This window comes from Vanellus vanellus (assembly GCF_965231255.1).
Source record: "Vanellus vanellus genome assembly, chromosome: 19".
NCBI classification, from domain to species: domain Eukaryota; kingdom Metazoa; phylum Chordata; class Aves; order Charadriiformes; family Charadriidae; genus Vanellus; species Vanellus vanellus.
The window spans coordinates 5,729,610-5,745,963 of record NC_138924.1 but is presented as its reverse complement, the minus strand read 5'-3'; the positions used below and the strand labels follow the sequence as shown (position 1 = coordinate 5,745,963).

Sequence of the window (16,354 nt, the reverse complement as noted above, 5' to 3'; positions counted from 1 at the left end):
TTAGGGGTTATTTCTAGAGGCGCTGCTTCCTCTAGTCAGATCATGAACAAGACGTAAGTGATTGGGAACCCTGTTCCAGTTTTTAGTGGGCTCTCACCTTTTCAGCAGCGAAGCATCACATGAAAATCTGGCACCTTTTGACTTTTATCCCTCAGAAGCTTTGTAGTCTGCTTGACTGAATTCACAAGGTAGTAATAATATTTTTTTTTCCTCCTTTCAAAAAGATCCAGGTGGAAAGCCATTTTTATTTAAAATGCTTCTGTTTCAACTCTCAAATGTCTGAAGCTGAAGGTCTTGTTAAAGATTTAATAGTTCATGTCCCGGTCAGCAGGTTAAAGCTGTGAAGTCACAGGCAAAGTTAGTCTGGACCGGAGGATTTATTGAATGCAAGTGGAGGTTCCTTTCAAGCATGTTAAACCTGAAGAGGCCTCACAGCTGCTGGTATCACTTTAGATGTCACTGATTGTCTCAGGTCTATGTTCCCACTGAAGGAGCGCTGGACTTTTTTGGGAAGTGGCTGTTGTTAGCTGCTCAGTTTGTCTCAGGCGCTGTTGTGGATCTGCTTTCTGCCTGCATTTGCTTTTGTGGGCTGTCAGATGGCATTGGATGCTCCTGATGTGGCAGTGCAAAGGTTGAAGCGTGACCTTGGGAAGCTGTTACCAACTGGTAGGGCCTCTTAGCCTCCTCTTGGTGCAAGTTTCCCCATCTGGGTATCTGCAAGTGCCTTTTCATGGGCCAGATCTTGGAGACTGCAGCACCTAACAGTGCATGCCTGGATGGCTGGGGGAAGTATGTGGTGTTGGAACGATGGAAGCAAGTCTTGAAAAGCTTACCAGCCTTGTCCCAGTGCTATAGGTTTAAGGACACTGTAGCTTTTTCCTTTCCTGTCTGAAAAAGGTATTTGTAACATCTGGTTTCTGCATCATTACAGGTCCTTGCAAGGTGATACGTGATGACATTACTGAACCCAATGATGCAGTTTGGGAGGGAGGCTGGTGTGTGGCTTGCTTTTCTTTGCTGGGAAGAAATTGCACTTCAGAGCATCTTAATTGGGTAGCTCTCCAGAGTATAGCCAAAGCAGCTTACTCAGTATGTTTCTGCTGAGTTGAGAAGCAGGTCAGCAGATACCTTTTTATAGCATTCTTATAACTGCAGGGACAGGGTTAGCATATTAATTTGGAGTGTGCCTCTAGAACCGTGACTGGAGAGAAGGCACTGCTTTCCAGCCCCTCTTGTAAGAAACTACTGTTGTATGGCAACAACAATTAGCTACAAAAGCTAAGTGATCTCTATTGTTCTAAGGCAAGGCAATTAATCGTTAAATCAGAGTTGGAAAAGATCTTGGGTCATGCAGTGTAGTTCCTGCTATGCTTTGTTGTTTTGCTACAGTTCCTCTTATTGAGAGTGGTGTCAAGGCTGATTTTGAATACTCCAAGCCCTGGACCTTCTCTCTTCCTCAGGAGAATTTTGTGCTGCTTAATAATTCTCACTGTCAAGTTTTCCCAGACATTTAGCCTAAATTTTTTTCTCTACTTGCTCTCCATGACTTATATCCAAGCATAGCATCTGGACTGGCTACACTGCTGTCCCTTCCCCAGCTCTCCCCTCCCAGACTCGGAGGTGCGTTTTTGACTACCCATCCAGTCTGTTCAGTCACATTTTGCAGAGGTGAATCACTTAGGTCCATCCACCTTTTGCTTTTGCTCCTCTGGCTTCGGGGCCTCTAGCTCAAACACCAGACACTCCAACTCCAGCAGTCGAAATATGTGTCAGTTCCCCATTACAGAAGACCATTTCCTCTTTTTTTTTTTTTTTTTTTTTTTTTTCCCCCCCCTAGGTTGCACAGTCATTTACATGGTTTTAGCGGGCTTTAAACTAATCCCTTCTTAAGCTGGTTTGTACAGTGGGAATTAAATATAAGCTGCTACCTTTAGTGATGGCTGAAAGTAGAAACCCCACAGGCTGTCACATCTACCTTTCTGCTGCTGCTTGCGCTTCTGAGACCTGCCCAATTGCTAGAAGAGTTCATTTGGAAGCTTGATCTCCTACCACTTGTCCTCTGGCTTGCGTGCGTGTCTAATCAGCTGACTTGTGTTTGAATTATGCGGTTTATTCCCCTCCCTTGTCTATCTGCAGCTGTTTTTACTGACATTTGGGGGTGTCATTCTAAACCTGCCACTATGGGACAATAGATTTTCTCAGCAGCACGCTAATGTATGTAATTATTAATGTGAATGGAGTTTGCCTTGGCATAAATCTTTGTAGCAGCAAATTAATTTCTTTGGCTCAGCATTTAGCATGGTCTGGTTTGTGTTTCAGCTGGGTGACAAATTGGAGAACTCCTGGGATTTTTCAAAGTAGGAGCTCAAATGACTCCTGAAATTCAGGGGTCCCCGCACGACCTCAATTTGAGGTCTCGCTTACAGGCTAAGTTTCCTTCCTTGCAAGCAATGGCAGGTGTCTGCTGAACTGTACTCCCATGACAGGCTATCGCTATGCGGGATGATGTGAGGAGAGCGTGAGAAGCATAGAAATAAAGCCCAGAGCTACCTTTTTCTGTGCTATATTATGACAGTGCACTTTCTCAGACCTCCAGTTTGCTCCTGCTGTACCGTCAGCTCTCAGCCTGGGGAAAACTGAAAGTGAGATCGCTCTGTGTTAGCGGAGATTAGTGGGTAATGTGGCAAGCACGTGTGATAAAAGGCAATCCAGTGCATCTCCCTGGCTGGCGGAGTTTAATGACACTGAGAATTAAGTCTTCTGTCAAGTGATCTGTTTTTTTACCTGCCCTGAGTGCTCTGTAGCAGGGCTTTCTTCTTCCAGGAATCGGCACCTGGCACATGTTCGCTATATGGCTCTCATAAAGGCAAAGGCAGGAGACGGGAGATGCTGTAAGGAAGGTGCAGGTGGTGGACCAGCTTCAGGCTTTCTAGAAAGTGTCCGGGCTGAGATACAGCTAATCAAGGAGTCTGCATGTTTGGACACGCCTGACAGCTGGGGGTGAAAATAAAGAATACACAGAGGGTTGGAGCTGGGGAACTACAAGAGAGATGGCAAAGAGGTGGGGGGGAGAAGCTCACGTGCAATGTGACAGACATGATAGTAGCTGTGTGCAGCCAAGAGATATGAACGTACCTCGGAGGTGGATGAAGTGAGGGAGAGGCTGAACGGGAGCAAGGACACTGGCTGTGACCCCGTCAGTGCAATCGCCTGTGAAGCAGAGTGGCGAAATGCTCATAGGAGAAGATTGAGCAGCTTTTAGTGAAAATGGAGTGAGCGCAGAGGGGTGGGACTGATCCTTGTCTGAAACTACCCAGAAGCTCAGTAACACCTCTCCAGGTGATGTCACGTCCAGAGCTGGCTTCTGTTCAGAGAGAGTGCTCCAGGGTGCGTGGGCAGGCGGTGAGACCATGCAGTCTTGGGATCCCTTTGGACTTCCAGCTGACAGAGGTGCTTTAACCCTCCTGTTTCTTCTATAACAGGTGGCTGTGAAAAACAACATTGATGTCTTTTACTTCAGCTGCCTAATTCCTCTCAACGTGCTTTTCGTAGAGGATGGCAAAATGGGTGAGTGCTTCTAGTTGTGTGGTCAGCCTCCCTCAGCCAGGCCGTGCTGGCAGCGCCCAGCTGGGTGCAGTTGTCCCAAGAGATTCACATGGGCTTGGCCACGATCTTCATGCCAGTGCATCTCAGCAGCCTGAATTGATCTGCAGCGGTTTGGTAGCCTGTTCCTGTTGTCCTGCAACTCCAGTAGTTACCAGTACCCAAGTCTCTGATTCTCTCTGCCAGGCAAGGGGTGTATCTGTTTTCTGTGAAGCTGATTTTTGGGGTTTGTGGGTGGGTTTGGGTTGGTTTTTTTTTTTTTTTGGAGGGTTTGGTTCACTCAAACGGGTCTAGGATTTGCCCCCATAACACTTTTACTGTAATTCATGTATTCCGGGTCACCTTTATTAAATTATTGCTTGAATTGCCTGGGAAGCTGCTTGAAAAGCCACTTTTGCTAGCGTAATCTTAAATGTGTGGATCTCCTTCCTTCTTGTCAAATCCCACCTGTTTTTGGTTTGTAAACACCTCATATGGTAAAGGCAGTCTCTGGTTTGGAAGTTCTAAAATCCATCAAAGCTTTGCTCCTTTTACAGTGAGACTGAAGTTGTTATAGGCGCAAATCCTGGATCTGAACACAGCAGAGCAAAATGTGACCAAAAGATCTTTTGTGTCTCTACCTTGTATCATTCTGTGGCAAATTAATTAATGCTTTGGTCCTCTGAGGATCCAGGAGTGCTGATTGTCTGTCTTGTTTCTAGAGCGCCAGGTCTTCCTTGCCACATGGAAGGATATTCCAAATGAAAATGAGCTTCAGTTCCAGATTAAAGACTGTCACCTGAATGCCGGTGAGTAGCTTAATTCTACCATGCTGAGGGCACTTTTGATGCACTAGACATCGCCTTATTAATAACATTGTCTATAGCTAACAGATAGATGGGTATTGCACTCATGAACAGGACAGGCTTGGATCCTAGGGCTTGTTTCAGTAAAAACTTTAGCTGGGTCCCCATAAAAGCACATCTAAAATTGCAGGTTTTAGATGTTACCTATCTGTTTTCTCCTTTCATTGTTGACTTTGCGTTCTTCTTTCTCTTTTATACTTTGTTTCTCTGCAAAGCTGCTCTTCTGAATAGAGCTGAGTAAGGTGTTGGGGCTGTTCAGCCATCCTGTTCTGCTACTGTGTGTGGCAGGCAAGGTGTTTTAGCCCTGACTTTAACCTACTGCATAATCCCAGGCCCGTCACTTCGCCTTTCAGCATCTTTCTTCTTTCCATTGTGAAAGAGTAACCCTACAAACCACGATAAAATGTTTTGACATCTATGGAGGACAGGCCATGTGAGAAGAGTTTTGGTCTGCTGTTGTTAGCTGCTATATTGATTCGCTTTGATCATACTCTGTCCTGTTCGGCTCAGTGTTTAGCCGTCTAGGATGCTCACAGAGGCAACTACTTGTACATGTGACCTTACTACTGCTGAAGGATGAGGGACTGTAAAAAAAAAAAAAAAAAAAAAAAAAAGCGGAATGAGGCCAGCGTAGCAGCCTTGCTCCTGTTTGAGAGGTTCTGGATGGGAGCCAAGTGATTCTACCAAAAGCTGCTATGTTTCATAGAGGAAAAAAGCGTCCCTATTGATTACAAACCCTGTAACCTTTTTATTCTCTCATGTCTGCTCTTACACAATGAACACCCTCTTGCTTCAATTGCAGACAGAAACCACGGGTCTCTTTGTGCTCATAATTATTACTATTTTGGAATATAAAAGATGGAGCTCACAAGGAGGGGAATAGCAGCTGTTGGACCTTATGACTTGATTTCACTGTGGGGTTTCAAATGAGAACAACCTCTGCGCCTCCCCCAGTCCTCCCTCTGCTCTGACCCAGCCTGGCATTGCCTCTCCGCCTGCACTGCGGCGCTGCTGCCGGTGATGCCTTCTGCCCCAGCCATGCCCTGACCGCGCTGTCCAGAGCTCTTTGCATCTCTACCCAGAAATGTTGGTAGCTTCTCGTGTTTGGCGCTGGCTAGCGGAGGGTGCAGTTGGGAGGGAGAGAGGAGGTGTGCGTGGCTGGGAACATGAGCACTGGTCATCCTGCAGACTGGCCCGTGCCCCCTACTCCCTCCAGAAGAAAACGTAAGGAAATGTGGAGTGATGGATAAAGCTCCCTGTTCAGGGAGGGTTTGCCGACTCAAGACCAGACTGCTTGCCCAGGCCTGCCTGAATCGGTGATATTTGGTGGAGAACACATTACTAGCTCGCAGGGAGAGCACGGGAATGCTGGGTGGTTTCTTTGCAGTGGTATCTGCAGCCATTGCCAGGGCTCAGACAAGAAGAGGCTTCTCTTGGTGCTTTAGCAAGAGCGCTGGACACAGTGCCTCTCCCAAGCACGATCCGTCACTTGAGTTGCTCGGGGGTGTGCAGATCTGCCAGCCTCTTTGGCTTATGTACGGGAGAAAGTGGGTCATGTCTCATAAACAGATTTCAAATGCTTCCATCCGCAGAAGCTTCTGTTTTTGTATTTCCGCTGCTGACACCTCCTCCCTCTTGTGAGTGTACCGGCCGTTTCCTTCCTTGACCACCTGGGCTTCAGCACAGAGCAGGTCAATAGCTTGCAGGAGGGAAAACTAGGGAAATCTTGTGTGCTTGTCTTAGTCCCTTGTATTTTAACTACCAATTTAACCCTGACTCAGTCTGCTGCTCACCTTGATTTCATCTGAGCAGTAACCTCCTCTCGTACACACCATCCTAAGAGTATCAAACCTGTCTTTACAAGGACCAGCCAAGCCCCAGACTCCACGGAGTGCTGGGCTTCCAGCATCCTCGGGGATGGAGGCTTCTCGTAGCGTGGCAAGAGGCTGGTGGTGCATGCCAGGGCAGAGGCGAAATAAACTGAATGAGCTCTGATGACAGCTGAATCCATCTTGCTGCTAGTTTATAACCAGAGCCAGGGTGCATGTCTGGCCGCGTGCCGCAGTAGGACGATAGTCTTTCAAGATTCACAGTCTTGATCATTTAAATCCAGTGAAAATAGCCTCATTTTAAACCACCTCCTTTCTTTCAAGAATAGCAGCTCTGGGTATAAAATCTTTAGGAACTTGATCCTTGTGGAGGAAAGACTGTTTCATATTCAAAAGACTCTCTTGGAGGAGATGCCTAAGCAGAATAAAGCTCTCGGCCTGGGCTGTCGCTGGTTCTGTTGTTCACCATTGTAATATCACTGCGTGCAGCTCTCGTATCACGGCATAAAATAAGGTACGCAACGGCTGCCGTGGCAGAGCTGTGCGGAACAAAGTCTGCGGATTTCAATGGCTCCTAACTAAAACTTAGGAGGCGCTGGGGTTTTGCAGCCCTTGGGCACAGATGAAAAGCTTCTAAGTGCCGCCAGCTCCGCAGAGGTGTGCAGCCGCCGTGCGAATCGTTATCCCTCCTCCCGCATCCACTCGGATAAGTAATTCATGCCTAGCGTGAGCCCACCCACTTGGTGGCGAGTTGTCGTTGAGGCTCGGGGACGCATCACACCATTCATGCTTCGGTCTAACCGATTCCAGCCCAGCGATGCGGATTTAGCTGTGAGCTAAAAATATACCTCTGGCTCCCAGTTGGTGTGCCCTAATCGCAGCACCACCAGCCACTTCAACAGAGCTGTGCGGCTGCAGCAGGCGTCGGACAGATGGAGCAGAGCGTGCCGAACGGCTGCTGCTGGGCAGAGGGTTGATCAGAAGCGTGGTCCCTGTGCCCTCGGTGCCTGGCGTTTCTTCTGCTAGCTTGTAAAGAGCCTTTGCTTTCCTCACCGCTCGGATCTGGGCTGTTTCTGCGCAGCATGAGAAGTGGGGCTGAAGTTATGTGCGGACATGTAGGAGGCCCTACTGAGCAGCTAAACAGGGGGTGCTGATTTTCTTCAATGGAAAAACTGAAATTTGAAATTTTTTCTCTTTAAATCAAAGTGAAATGGGCTTGGAAGGGGGGTTTTTAGAGGGCTGGGATTTTATCTGTCAAGAAAGCGGCTTGTGCATTCCTTGTCCATCCAGGGCTGGCTGGCTGTTACTGTGCAACAGTCGCCTTACAGCACCTCCTGTGTAAACGGCAGACTTTTCCCCAGGTTATTTCTTTTGTTCCCTTAAACAAAAAGGAGAATAAACACAGTCCGTCAGTGGAGATGCTTCTGTGTGAGTCTGCTCCTGGGCCTTTGTGGGGAAAAGATCCATCCTGTGCCCACCAGGCGAGCCAAATAGGATTGACTGGAGCTTTGATGGTTTGCACCAGGGTTGGCAACACAAGCTCCCGGCCCTGGCAGCTCACTCCGTAACAGGGCATCGAACAGCCAGAAAATCTTGGCTGCTGCAGGTAGCCCACGGCACCGCAAGCTGAAGCCTGGGATAAGGTGCCAGGCTGCGGGCTGAGGAGCAGGTGCCCTTAAACCGTAGAGCTTGCTACTCTGATCCCTGTCTCCAGGGTCTTTGTTTCCAAAACAACAAAAAAATAAAGTCCTGGACCCTTGAAGGTATTCCCACAGTTCCAGTGACTCAAAGAGGTGAGTGCTTAATTCTGGAAGAGGGATTTAGGGCTCAGGTTCCCAGCGGTGAGAGCTGAGGCTGTTGTTCTTTAGGGCTGGAGCCGTATGGCCGTGGAGGAGTGAGTCTGTCTGGACTTGTATCGTGGAGCCGAGGTGTACTTATGATGCACTGTGCATCTTGAATTCGTTAGAGCTCTGTTTCATGCATCTGGCTCTTAAGAAGAGGTTATGATAGTGCTATAGAGAAAACCATATTCGGAAATACAACCTGTAATGAAAACACAAGGTCATGGTTGTACCCCGGCATTCTCATCTCATATGAATCCAGTGCTAAATTAATTGATTTGGGGCTTTTTAATGAAAATATAAGGATCTAATGCGTGAAGATAGATTCACAGACTCTTATAGCTCAAATAATCTGGGTGCTGCTGGTACAACTATACCAACTGAGGTTTCCCCTGCAACTGAGCATGCGCTAAAGCTCAGTTTGCCTTGTTTACACTGTTTTTTCAATGTGTGAAGTTTGATTAAATTTTAAAGGACCGCTACATTAAGCTAAGATATGCAAATCAGATTAGCTAAATGTTTTTCTTTTTTTAAATTCTGCTTACCCAAACCCACAGAGTGAAAGAGGACAAGCTGACTTGCACATGGAGATTGAATGCCATTAAACAGGAGGCAATTAGCTGCTGTGCTGTTCAGCAATTCTAGGAACTTTGGTTTTGCTTGCTTATTGCTGGTCCACAATTTGGTGTGAAACAACAGCTTTAGCATTTGGAGTTGAATATGGCTTTATTGGTATGCAGTGGCCACTTTGTTTTGTGCCGTGCCCTCCCCCCCCCCCCAAGTAATTTGCTAATGTTAAAACAAAGAGAAATTGGTTTTCCTTGCTGGAACAACCTGGGACACAGTCATATGCAAACTTCCCTGGTATGGTTTGCTTTTTTTTTTTTTCTGTATGTGCAAATCTAGTATCCTGGTCATTTAATAAATTATAGAACCTGTGGATATTACATATCTTGGAAATGAATGTACTGTCATAATATTGACTAAAGTGCCTCCCCACTGGATCCAAGTCTGCAGATGCGTTTGGTATTTGAATGCAGTTCTTGGCTGGATGCTCAGAACCATTCAGGCGTTACTAGAAACGGTTTGGGGATGTTTTCAGCTACCGCAGCACAAAACGTGGGGATTCAATTTTACTTTTTTACTGATATCCAGTGCTCGTTGCAAAATGCCACGAAGGTGCGAGTTCAAAAAAGGTATGTTGTTGGTGTTAATTCCAAGTTGTGCGTGTCCTTTGTGAAAACTCCTGTTGTTGCCAATTGGTTCGTCTCGTCTGTTTGAGTTTGGAAGTGAAATTCGTAACCTGTGTGGGCAGAAGATTTAAGCATGTCCTTTGCTTTACCTAGAGGGAAAGTGATGTTGAAAAGAATTTAATTACTTCGGTGCAAGGGAGGAGACCTTGTCCAGCTGTTCTACACTGCATGCTGGTCTTTCCACGTGTGCTATTTAGTTGTTGGACTGAGGTAGAATAAAGAATTCTTTTTTTTTTCTTTTTTTTTTTTTAAAAAGAAAGACAGGGAAACAAACAAAATACCCCTGAAAGATGGACTGATGTTGAAGGCTTCCCTGGTGTTGGTGATGGGGAAATCTTTCTGTATCCTTAGGTTGTGCTTCAAGAGGGTTTTGAGAATAAGCACTGAGCCAAAAGAAGCAGCCCTGTGGAAAGTTGCTTAGCGAGGTCAGATGTAGGCTGTGCCATCTTGCAGAACGACTTTGTGGCTCTGGTTTGCGGTGTCACCAGAACCCGTGTGTGCAGGGAGGTGGGTCCCCAGGCAGTGTGGCTTAGAGCCCTCCTCCTGCCCGTGCCAGGCACTAACCAGGGCTCCGGTGGGTGCTGCGCTCTTGCTGGGAAACCAGCAGCCCTGTTCAGAGCTGGGCTCAGCTCTCTGCTCCCAGCAAATACCTGCCTTTTTTAATTTATTTTTTTTTAAAAAGGCTGTGCTGTCACATGGCATTAGCAGTCCTGCCTTCAGTCTGGCACTGTTGCTTAGCAACTCTGCCCGATCTCCAAAATCCAAAAATCCTGACCCTTGGGAGCACAAGAGGGACAGGAGCTGCCACTTGGGGGGAGAGGGGGTAGGCTCTCACCAGTCCCCAAATCGTGCAGAGGGAGGAGGCAGGAGGAGTTGGGCACGCCGAGCATCAGCACTCCAGCCCGCTTGCAATCTCCAGGGGTCTGGCTGAGACAGAGTATGTTTTGCAGGGCTTTTTTTGCTCCTCAGGGGGTAACTGAGGTCAGGGAGGTGGAAAACGGGTTTTCCTAGGAGTTTGCTCTGTCTCAGTTTCCCTCCTTGTACCCTGCTATGAGCACATCCCTGCGTGGAAATCTGCCCCCCAGCAGAGGCAGCGGCTGTTTAAGTTGCAAGAGGTGCCATCCCACGGTTGAAGGCTTTGGCGTAAGAGCAGCTGCTGTGCGGCTCCATCTCGCCCGCTGTGTCCCGGAGCGCAGCTCCCCAGGCGGCAGGAGCGCTCCCCTCCTCTGCCGTCACACCACGTGATGGGGCAGCAGCTGCCAAAATTACAGCTTCCCGCTTGCAGCCTTGCTTCCGACCCTCCCTGGGGGAATGCCTTTGCTCTGACAGCATCCCCTGGCGGAGGGGTGAGACTGCTCCCCGCAGGAGTAAAGACTTGCTGGAGCAAGTCTTGAACCCTTGCCAGCAATTCCACTTCCAGGATACATGTCCAGAGGGGCTTCAGACTGGTGAGGTTTAACCAGCCTGTTAAAATTGGACAAACAAAATCACATTTAATACCAATGTCACTTGCAAACAAGGATGCGCTCTCTGAGCTGGCACTTGTGTTGAACACCGTGCCTTCGTGAAGCCCCAGAGGCTGCTCTCGCTGGCTGGAGGGGCATTGGAGACAGGAGTTTGGGCTTCATCACTAGTGGGTGATGTCTCCCCAGTGCGAGTTTTTGCCAGCTGCGCTCCCTGCGAGCAGGGGACTGCTCTGCATTGCCCCTCTCCCTCATCTGGATGAGTTTGTTGTATAGAGGAGGAATAGAGGTGGGAGGAGCAGACAGAGGGTTTTTAAGCAAAGGATCTCATTAGTTACTTATATCTGCCAGTTTCCATAGTAACTGGGGAAGAGAGGAAACCTAAATCGCAGTGTGCCTGGGTAGCTGGATGCCTGAACCCTCCTCAACCTGCACGCAGCCGCTGTGAAGCCTGGGGAGCGAAGGGGTTCAGCCCAGCCTCAGGCGAAGGCTCTGGGCTGCCCGCGGAGCTGCTCCGCAGCTCTGGTTATCAACACTGCCCCGGGGAGAGGCAGCGGATCCAGGTCTCCGCATCACTGTGTGGATTTGTGGGGCTCTTTGCTTCCTGCTTCTACCATTCCCTGGTGCATGAAAAGACTCTGCTGTCCCCTCTCTGGTCCCTCCGTGCACCAGCACAGACTTGCATCCATTCACACTGATGCCGGCAGATCTCGGTGTTTGGAGGTGCAGGGATGGATTAGAGCTGCACTGTCACTTTGTGCTGCTTCCCTGCTGCTGTCCTGCTCCTCACGCTCCTTGAAATGGATCTCATGTTCCCAGTCTCTTGGCTTTCAGCGCAAATTGGTATGCGGCCACTTCTCTCCCTTGCTTTCTGTCGAAAGTGCCCAACCTGCTGATAATGGCCCAGCATAGATGGGGGTGTTCCACCCTGTCCCAGCAGGGAGCTTGAAGGAGTTAAATTTCTCCTGTTGGGCACCAGGAATGGGAATTTGCCAGTGATGCTTATGAGGTGTGGAGACCTCCTTCCTGAGCCTTCCACTCACAGTGTGAATGTATCCCTTTTACTGCCATCTGAAGACTGAGGTTTGCCCAGCTCTGCGCTGTGCTGAGAAACCCCTTGGCATCCAAAGGCCGCTGGTTTGGGTCTGTGTGTTCTGCATATTTCCCTCTGTTCTTGTTTCTTTGAAAGGTCCCTTAGAAATAAGAAGTGTCACAGTTACATCTGTACAGGTCTCCAGGTGAAACCACACATCTTCTGTGAGTGCTGAGGTCATACAGTGTGTTAAATCTGTATCACAGCCCTATGATGTCTACAGACAGATGTGTGTGGGCTTTTACCCTTTCAAGTGATTGCTTAAGGAAAAAAAAAAGAGAGAAGTATTTTTGCTACCTTGTAGGACACTGGTGTGTCCAGAAGTGTCTGTTCATGAGAGGGGGACGAAGCAGGAGGGAGTTGTCGTGATTGGGACGGGACTTCAGAACCAGGGCCTGAGTGAGCCTCAGGCAGGGATCTTTGTTCTTTGCTGTCATCTTTTGAGTTTTGGCTGCCTCCAGGTTAGCCTGCCTGGGGCTTGTTGGGAGTTGTAGATAGAGCAGAATCCTCTTACCCTCTGAGCTGCAGACTCTCACCTTAATAAAGGCAGTAAGCCCTGAGTGACCCAGAGCAGTGAGCAGTAAGTGAAAGCCCTGCAAGGTGGGCGAATGCTTCACAAGGGATCAGAGCCTGAAAAGAATGAGGTGGGTCCATGGAAGCAAATTGGAATTATTTTTTTTTTCTCCTTGTGTCATGTCTGCTTCTGTCCCCAGGGAAAGCTCTGGGACAGAAGTCAGCATTTCCATGTGCGTTTGCAATTTGAGAATGCTCCTCTGGGCTCTCCCGTCTCTGCAGATGATGAATCTGAATTAACAGATGTGTTTTTCTTCCTTCTCTCTGAAGACACCGTCTCCAGCAAACTGCAGAACAACAATGTCTACACCATTGCCAAGAGGAACGTGGAGGGCCAGGACATGCTCTACCAGTCTCTGAAACTCACCAACGGTATCTGGATCTTGGCGGAGCTTCGCATTCAGCCGGGGAACCCGAACTACACGGTGAGGCGTCGGACTGCAGAGGGCACATGGCGTGGGCTGGGATCCTTCTAACTCCCCTTGCCTGTGGAGCCATTTCTCCATGCTTTGCCTAATGTGCTTGATTTGGGGGAGATCCTGTTAATCTGAGGGGTTAGGAACGCCCACTGAACTGGAAAAAAGTGAGAAACAAAAGAATTAGAGTGCTCTGTCACCAGTGAGCTGGGATAATGCCCGCTCAGCAATGAGCAGTTACTTGCCAAGGTTACCCAGAGATAAAGCCAAGAGACATTAGTGAGAAAGCACTGCCAGAATGCCCTTCCCCCTCTCATAAACAAGGACAAATTTATGCCCCGCTGCGTTCCTGCAGCGGAGACTGGCTGTCTGGATGTCAGAGCCTCTTTGGCCTTGTGCTGGCATCAGCCTGTGGTTGGTGGGAAGGTGCGTCCTGCATCGTGCACCCGTATAGCTATTCCCTTTGCCTTTGTTTCCCTTCTGAGGACCTGTGTGTCTGAGCATCCCGATATTGGAGGATTTCTCTCCTGTTGGAAGCTGTTCCAGGAGTTTCAAGAGAAATCTGTGGTCTGGGGACCTGTGGGGTGAAAGTGAGCGTTGGAAGGTGATTTAAAATGTTTGCACAAGGATCGATGCTGCAAGCCTGGCCCCAGTCTGACCCTTGCTTTAGAAAGGGGTAACAGCCAAGTTTGTGTCCGTCAGGACTGAGCAGCAAATCATTAGAAGCCCCCAGGCTTAGTGCTGTGGTTTACCACACGAGGGCAAGCAAGTCCCTTGTCTCGGGGTTTGGGGCAGTGTCCCCTTCCTTAGTGCCTGCAGAGGCACCTACGTTTGTTAAGGAATGGGGGAACCCCATGGTGGGAGATTGCTTTCTTCTCCTCCTCCTTGCAGCAAGCTCTGAAAAGGCAGTTCCATGTTGGTGACAAAGAAAGCAGTACCCAGGAGAAATATTCTGGGTGACTGTCATCAGCGACATCCGTGATCTGTCCAACCCACGCTGTAGGACAGATATTTTCAGTTGCCTTCGTGGAGATGGCAGAAAGCTCCTGCCTTCCTTTGCAGCACCGCTAACCTCTCCTCTCCTCTCTGCAGCTCTCCCTGAAATGCCGAGCTCCTGAAGTGTCCCAGTACATCTACCAGGCCTACGATGCCATCTTGAAAAACTAACAGGAGCTCAGCCTGTGCCTCACCCTGCGGAAGGAGGGGGGAGAAAGGGGTCCCCAGATACTCCTTCACCACTGGCACGGGGAAAAGCACTCTTAACTGGAAGCAGCTGTGTTCATGTGTAGGATTTCAGTCAAAGGCACTGATTAAACAAGGTAGCAATTAGTATCCACGTGCTAATGATGATAGGGAACAAACCCCTTTGATATTTTTAGCGTCCATGGAGTTTGTAACCACTGCTTTGACTACTCCCACGTCCCCCCTCGCCCCTCACTCGTTGTCCGTTCTCGTGGGCTTCTCCATTTTGTGCCAATGTTCAGTGTTTTCTAAATGGCTTTAGGTGTAGTTACGATTTTGTAAAATACGGCTCATTGGAAAAAAAAAAAAAACACGCAAAAACCACACGTCGGCTCATTAAAACAAGGCAAAAGTGTCGAAAACATAACACTGCACTTTATTTTATATTTTTATACTTTTTTTTGAGTTTTTCTATTGTAATTGGCTTAAAGGGAAGGCGATTCCAAGGAAGTATTGGGAGCCCTGCAGGGACGTCGGGCTCTAGCAGGGTGAGCGCAGCCTCGGGGAACTAGGAACAGAGCCATCAGTTCGGTCCGTGGAGGCGGATGGAGCCCTAAAGAGGGGTGTTTTTTATTACACTTGTGCTGGCAGACTCAGCGCTGCTTTTGATGGTGTGTTTTCACTCCAGCCATCTCCCTGGCTCATTAGCTGCTGATTTGAGAAGTGAGGCTGCTTCTGTGTGGGGAGGAGCTGCAGACCCAGATTGATAACAGGACAGTGGTGAATGAAATGAAGGAAACGAGCCTGCTCTTGGAGCGAAAGGCTTTTGCCAGAGCTCCAGGTACGGTCTCTGCATCCTCACCCATCCACAGCCCCTCTTCTTCTACTTTCTGTGCCTGCTATGGCCAAACTGCCTTCTCAGCCATCCCCTGAGCTGTGCCACCTTCACCCAGCGCTGCACTAACCCCAGCAATCCCCGAGGCTCCCCGTGGTAAATCCAAATGTGGCAGTGCTGCTTCCCTACCGGGGCTGCAGGCACCAGCCGTGCCCCTGCGGAGAGGGGCTGCTGCTGGCAGTGTCCTGGGGTGCCACGGGGAGTGGAGCAGCTCTCCATGTTCCCGCGCTGTCCCCCAAAACCCAGGCTGTGGTGTGATGGGAGATGGTTTGGGCTTGGTGGTGTCTGTGCCCTGCCTGCCTGAGGGCTTCAGGTCCCGGCTGGGCTGGAGTTGAGCAGATTGTGGAAGCGTTTCTTCCATTTGCGGCTTGGCTCTGTGTGCCCAGAGGCACACGGTAACAAGTGCCAGTCGTGTTCCTGCCCTCACCCCCTTGTCCCGAGCAGCCCCATGCCCTGGCCCCTCTTTTCCAACCTGTCCTTAGGGACAGGTCTGCTTCCCTTTCCAGTCCGTGGCTGTGGACTTGCCACATTGCAACCACTAAGTGCTGCGGCAACAGCAGTGAAAGCAAAGCCTCTTGCATGTCCTTGCTCCATCCATAGCTTGTCCTGCTTAAACCAAGCCACTAACCAGAACGGCTTCACCCTCGCAAGCATGCTTTGACGCCATCTCCTCCCCAGCAAGCGAAGCTCTTATGCTTAGCAATCCCCATGTTGTCTTTTTAGATGCCACATTTAAAGTCAATAAATGTTTTACGGTGGGAGATGGTTCATCAGGGCTTTGGCACTGTCTGCAACCCAGAAGCCAGTGCTGGGAAAAGGTCACAGTGCCCTGGAAGAGACTCTGGCAGGGCACAGGAGCTGCAGGACCCCGAGGAAGGTGGTGTCCCTGGGTAGGAACCCCTGTGCTCTGGCTGGGGGGAAAAAATGGGGCAGAGCTGGAGCCATCCAGCCCTTGAGCCCTGCCCGCATGTGCTGGGAGGTGATTTGCTCCTAGCGCTGTGGGGGCACTGCAAAAATCATTAACAGAGCAATTAAGGAAGCACCAGTGGCACTGAGCATGATGCTGTGTGGGGGTAGGGAGGAGATGGTAGAGGGTCAGGAACAGTTAAGCCTCCTCCACTAAACAGCCGGTGTGGCTTTGATGCAGGGAGGGGATGCTGAGCACCCCCTTCTCTTACCACATTTCTTCCCAGCTCTTTGGGTGCGAGGGTGTCTCTGCGCTGCGGGACAGAGCCTGGGCTCAGTCGGTGGTGTTTTGCCCTCCTCTCCTGCCGCGCCGCTCGTTCGAGTGTTCGCCGCGTAGTTGTGTTGCTCTTCAGGCTTTACCTGCCGTCCGTGTCAATAAACTCATTTCCATGATG

General features: G+C 49.4%; 1 protein-coding gene across 1 annotated transcript in view; it reads left to right on the top strand.

Moving 5' to 3' along the window:
• Positions 1-16,354, top strand: part of AP2B1 (adaptor related protein complex 2 subunit beta 1) — an 81,111-nt gene extending 64,757 nt beyond the window's left edge. Inside the window, exons 19-22 of the mRNA XM_082493038.1 lie at positions 3,483-3,567; positions 4,305-4,391; positions 12,771-12,925; positions 14,009-16,354. Coding sequence (XP_082349164.1) covers positions 3,483-3,567; positions 4,305-4,391; positions 12,771-12,925; positions 14,009-14,083 — 402 coding nt within the window. The 3' untranslated portion in view covers positions 14,084-16,354. The remainder of the gene's footprint in view (positions 1-3,482; positions 3,568-4,304; positions 4,392-12,770; positions 12,926-14,008) is intronic.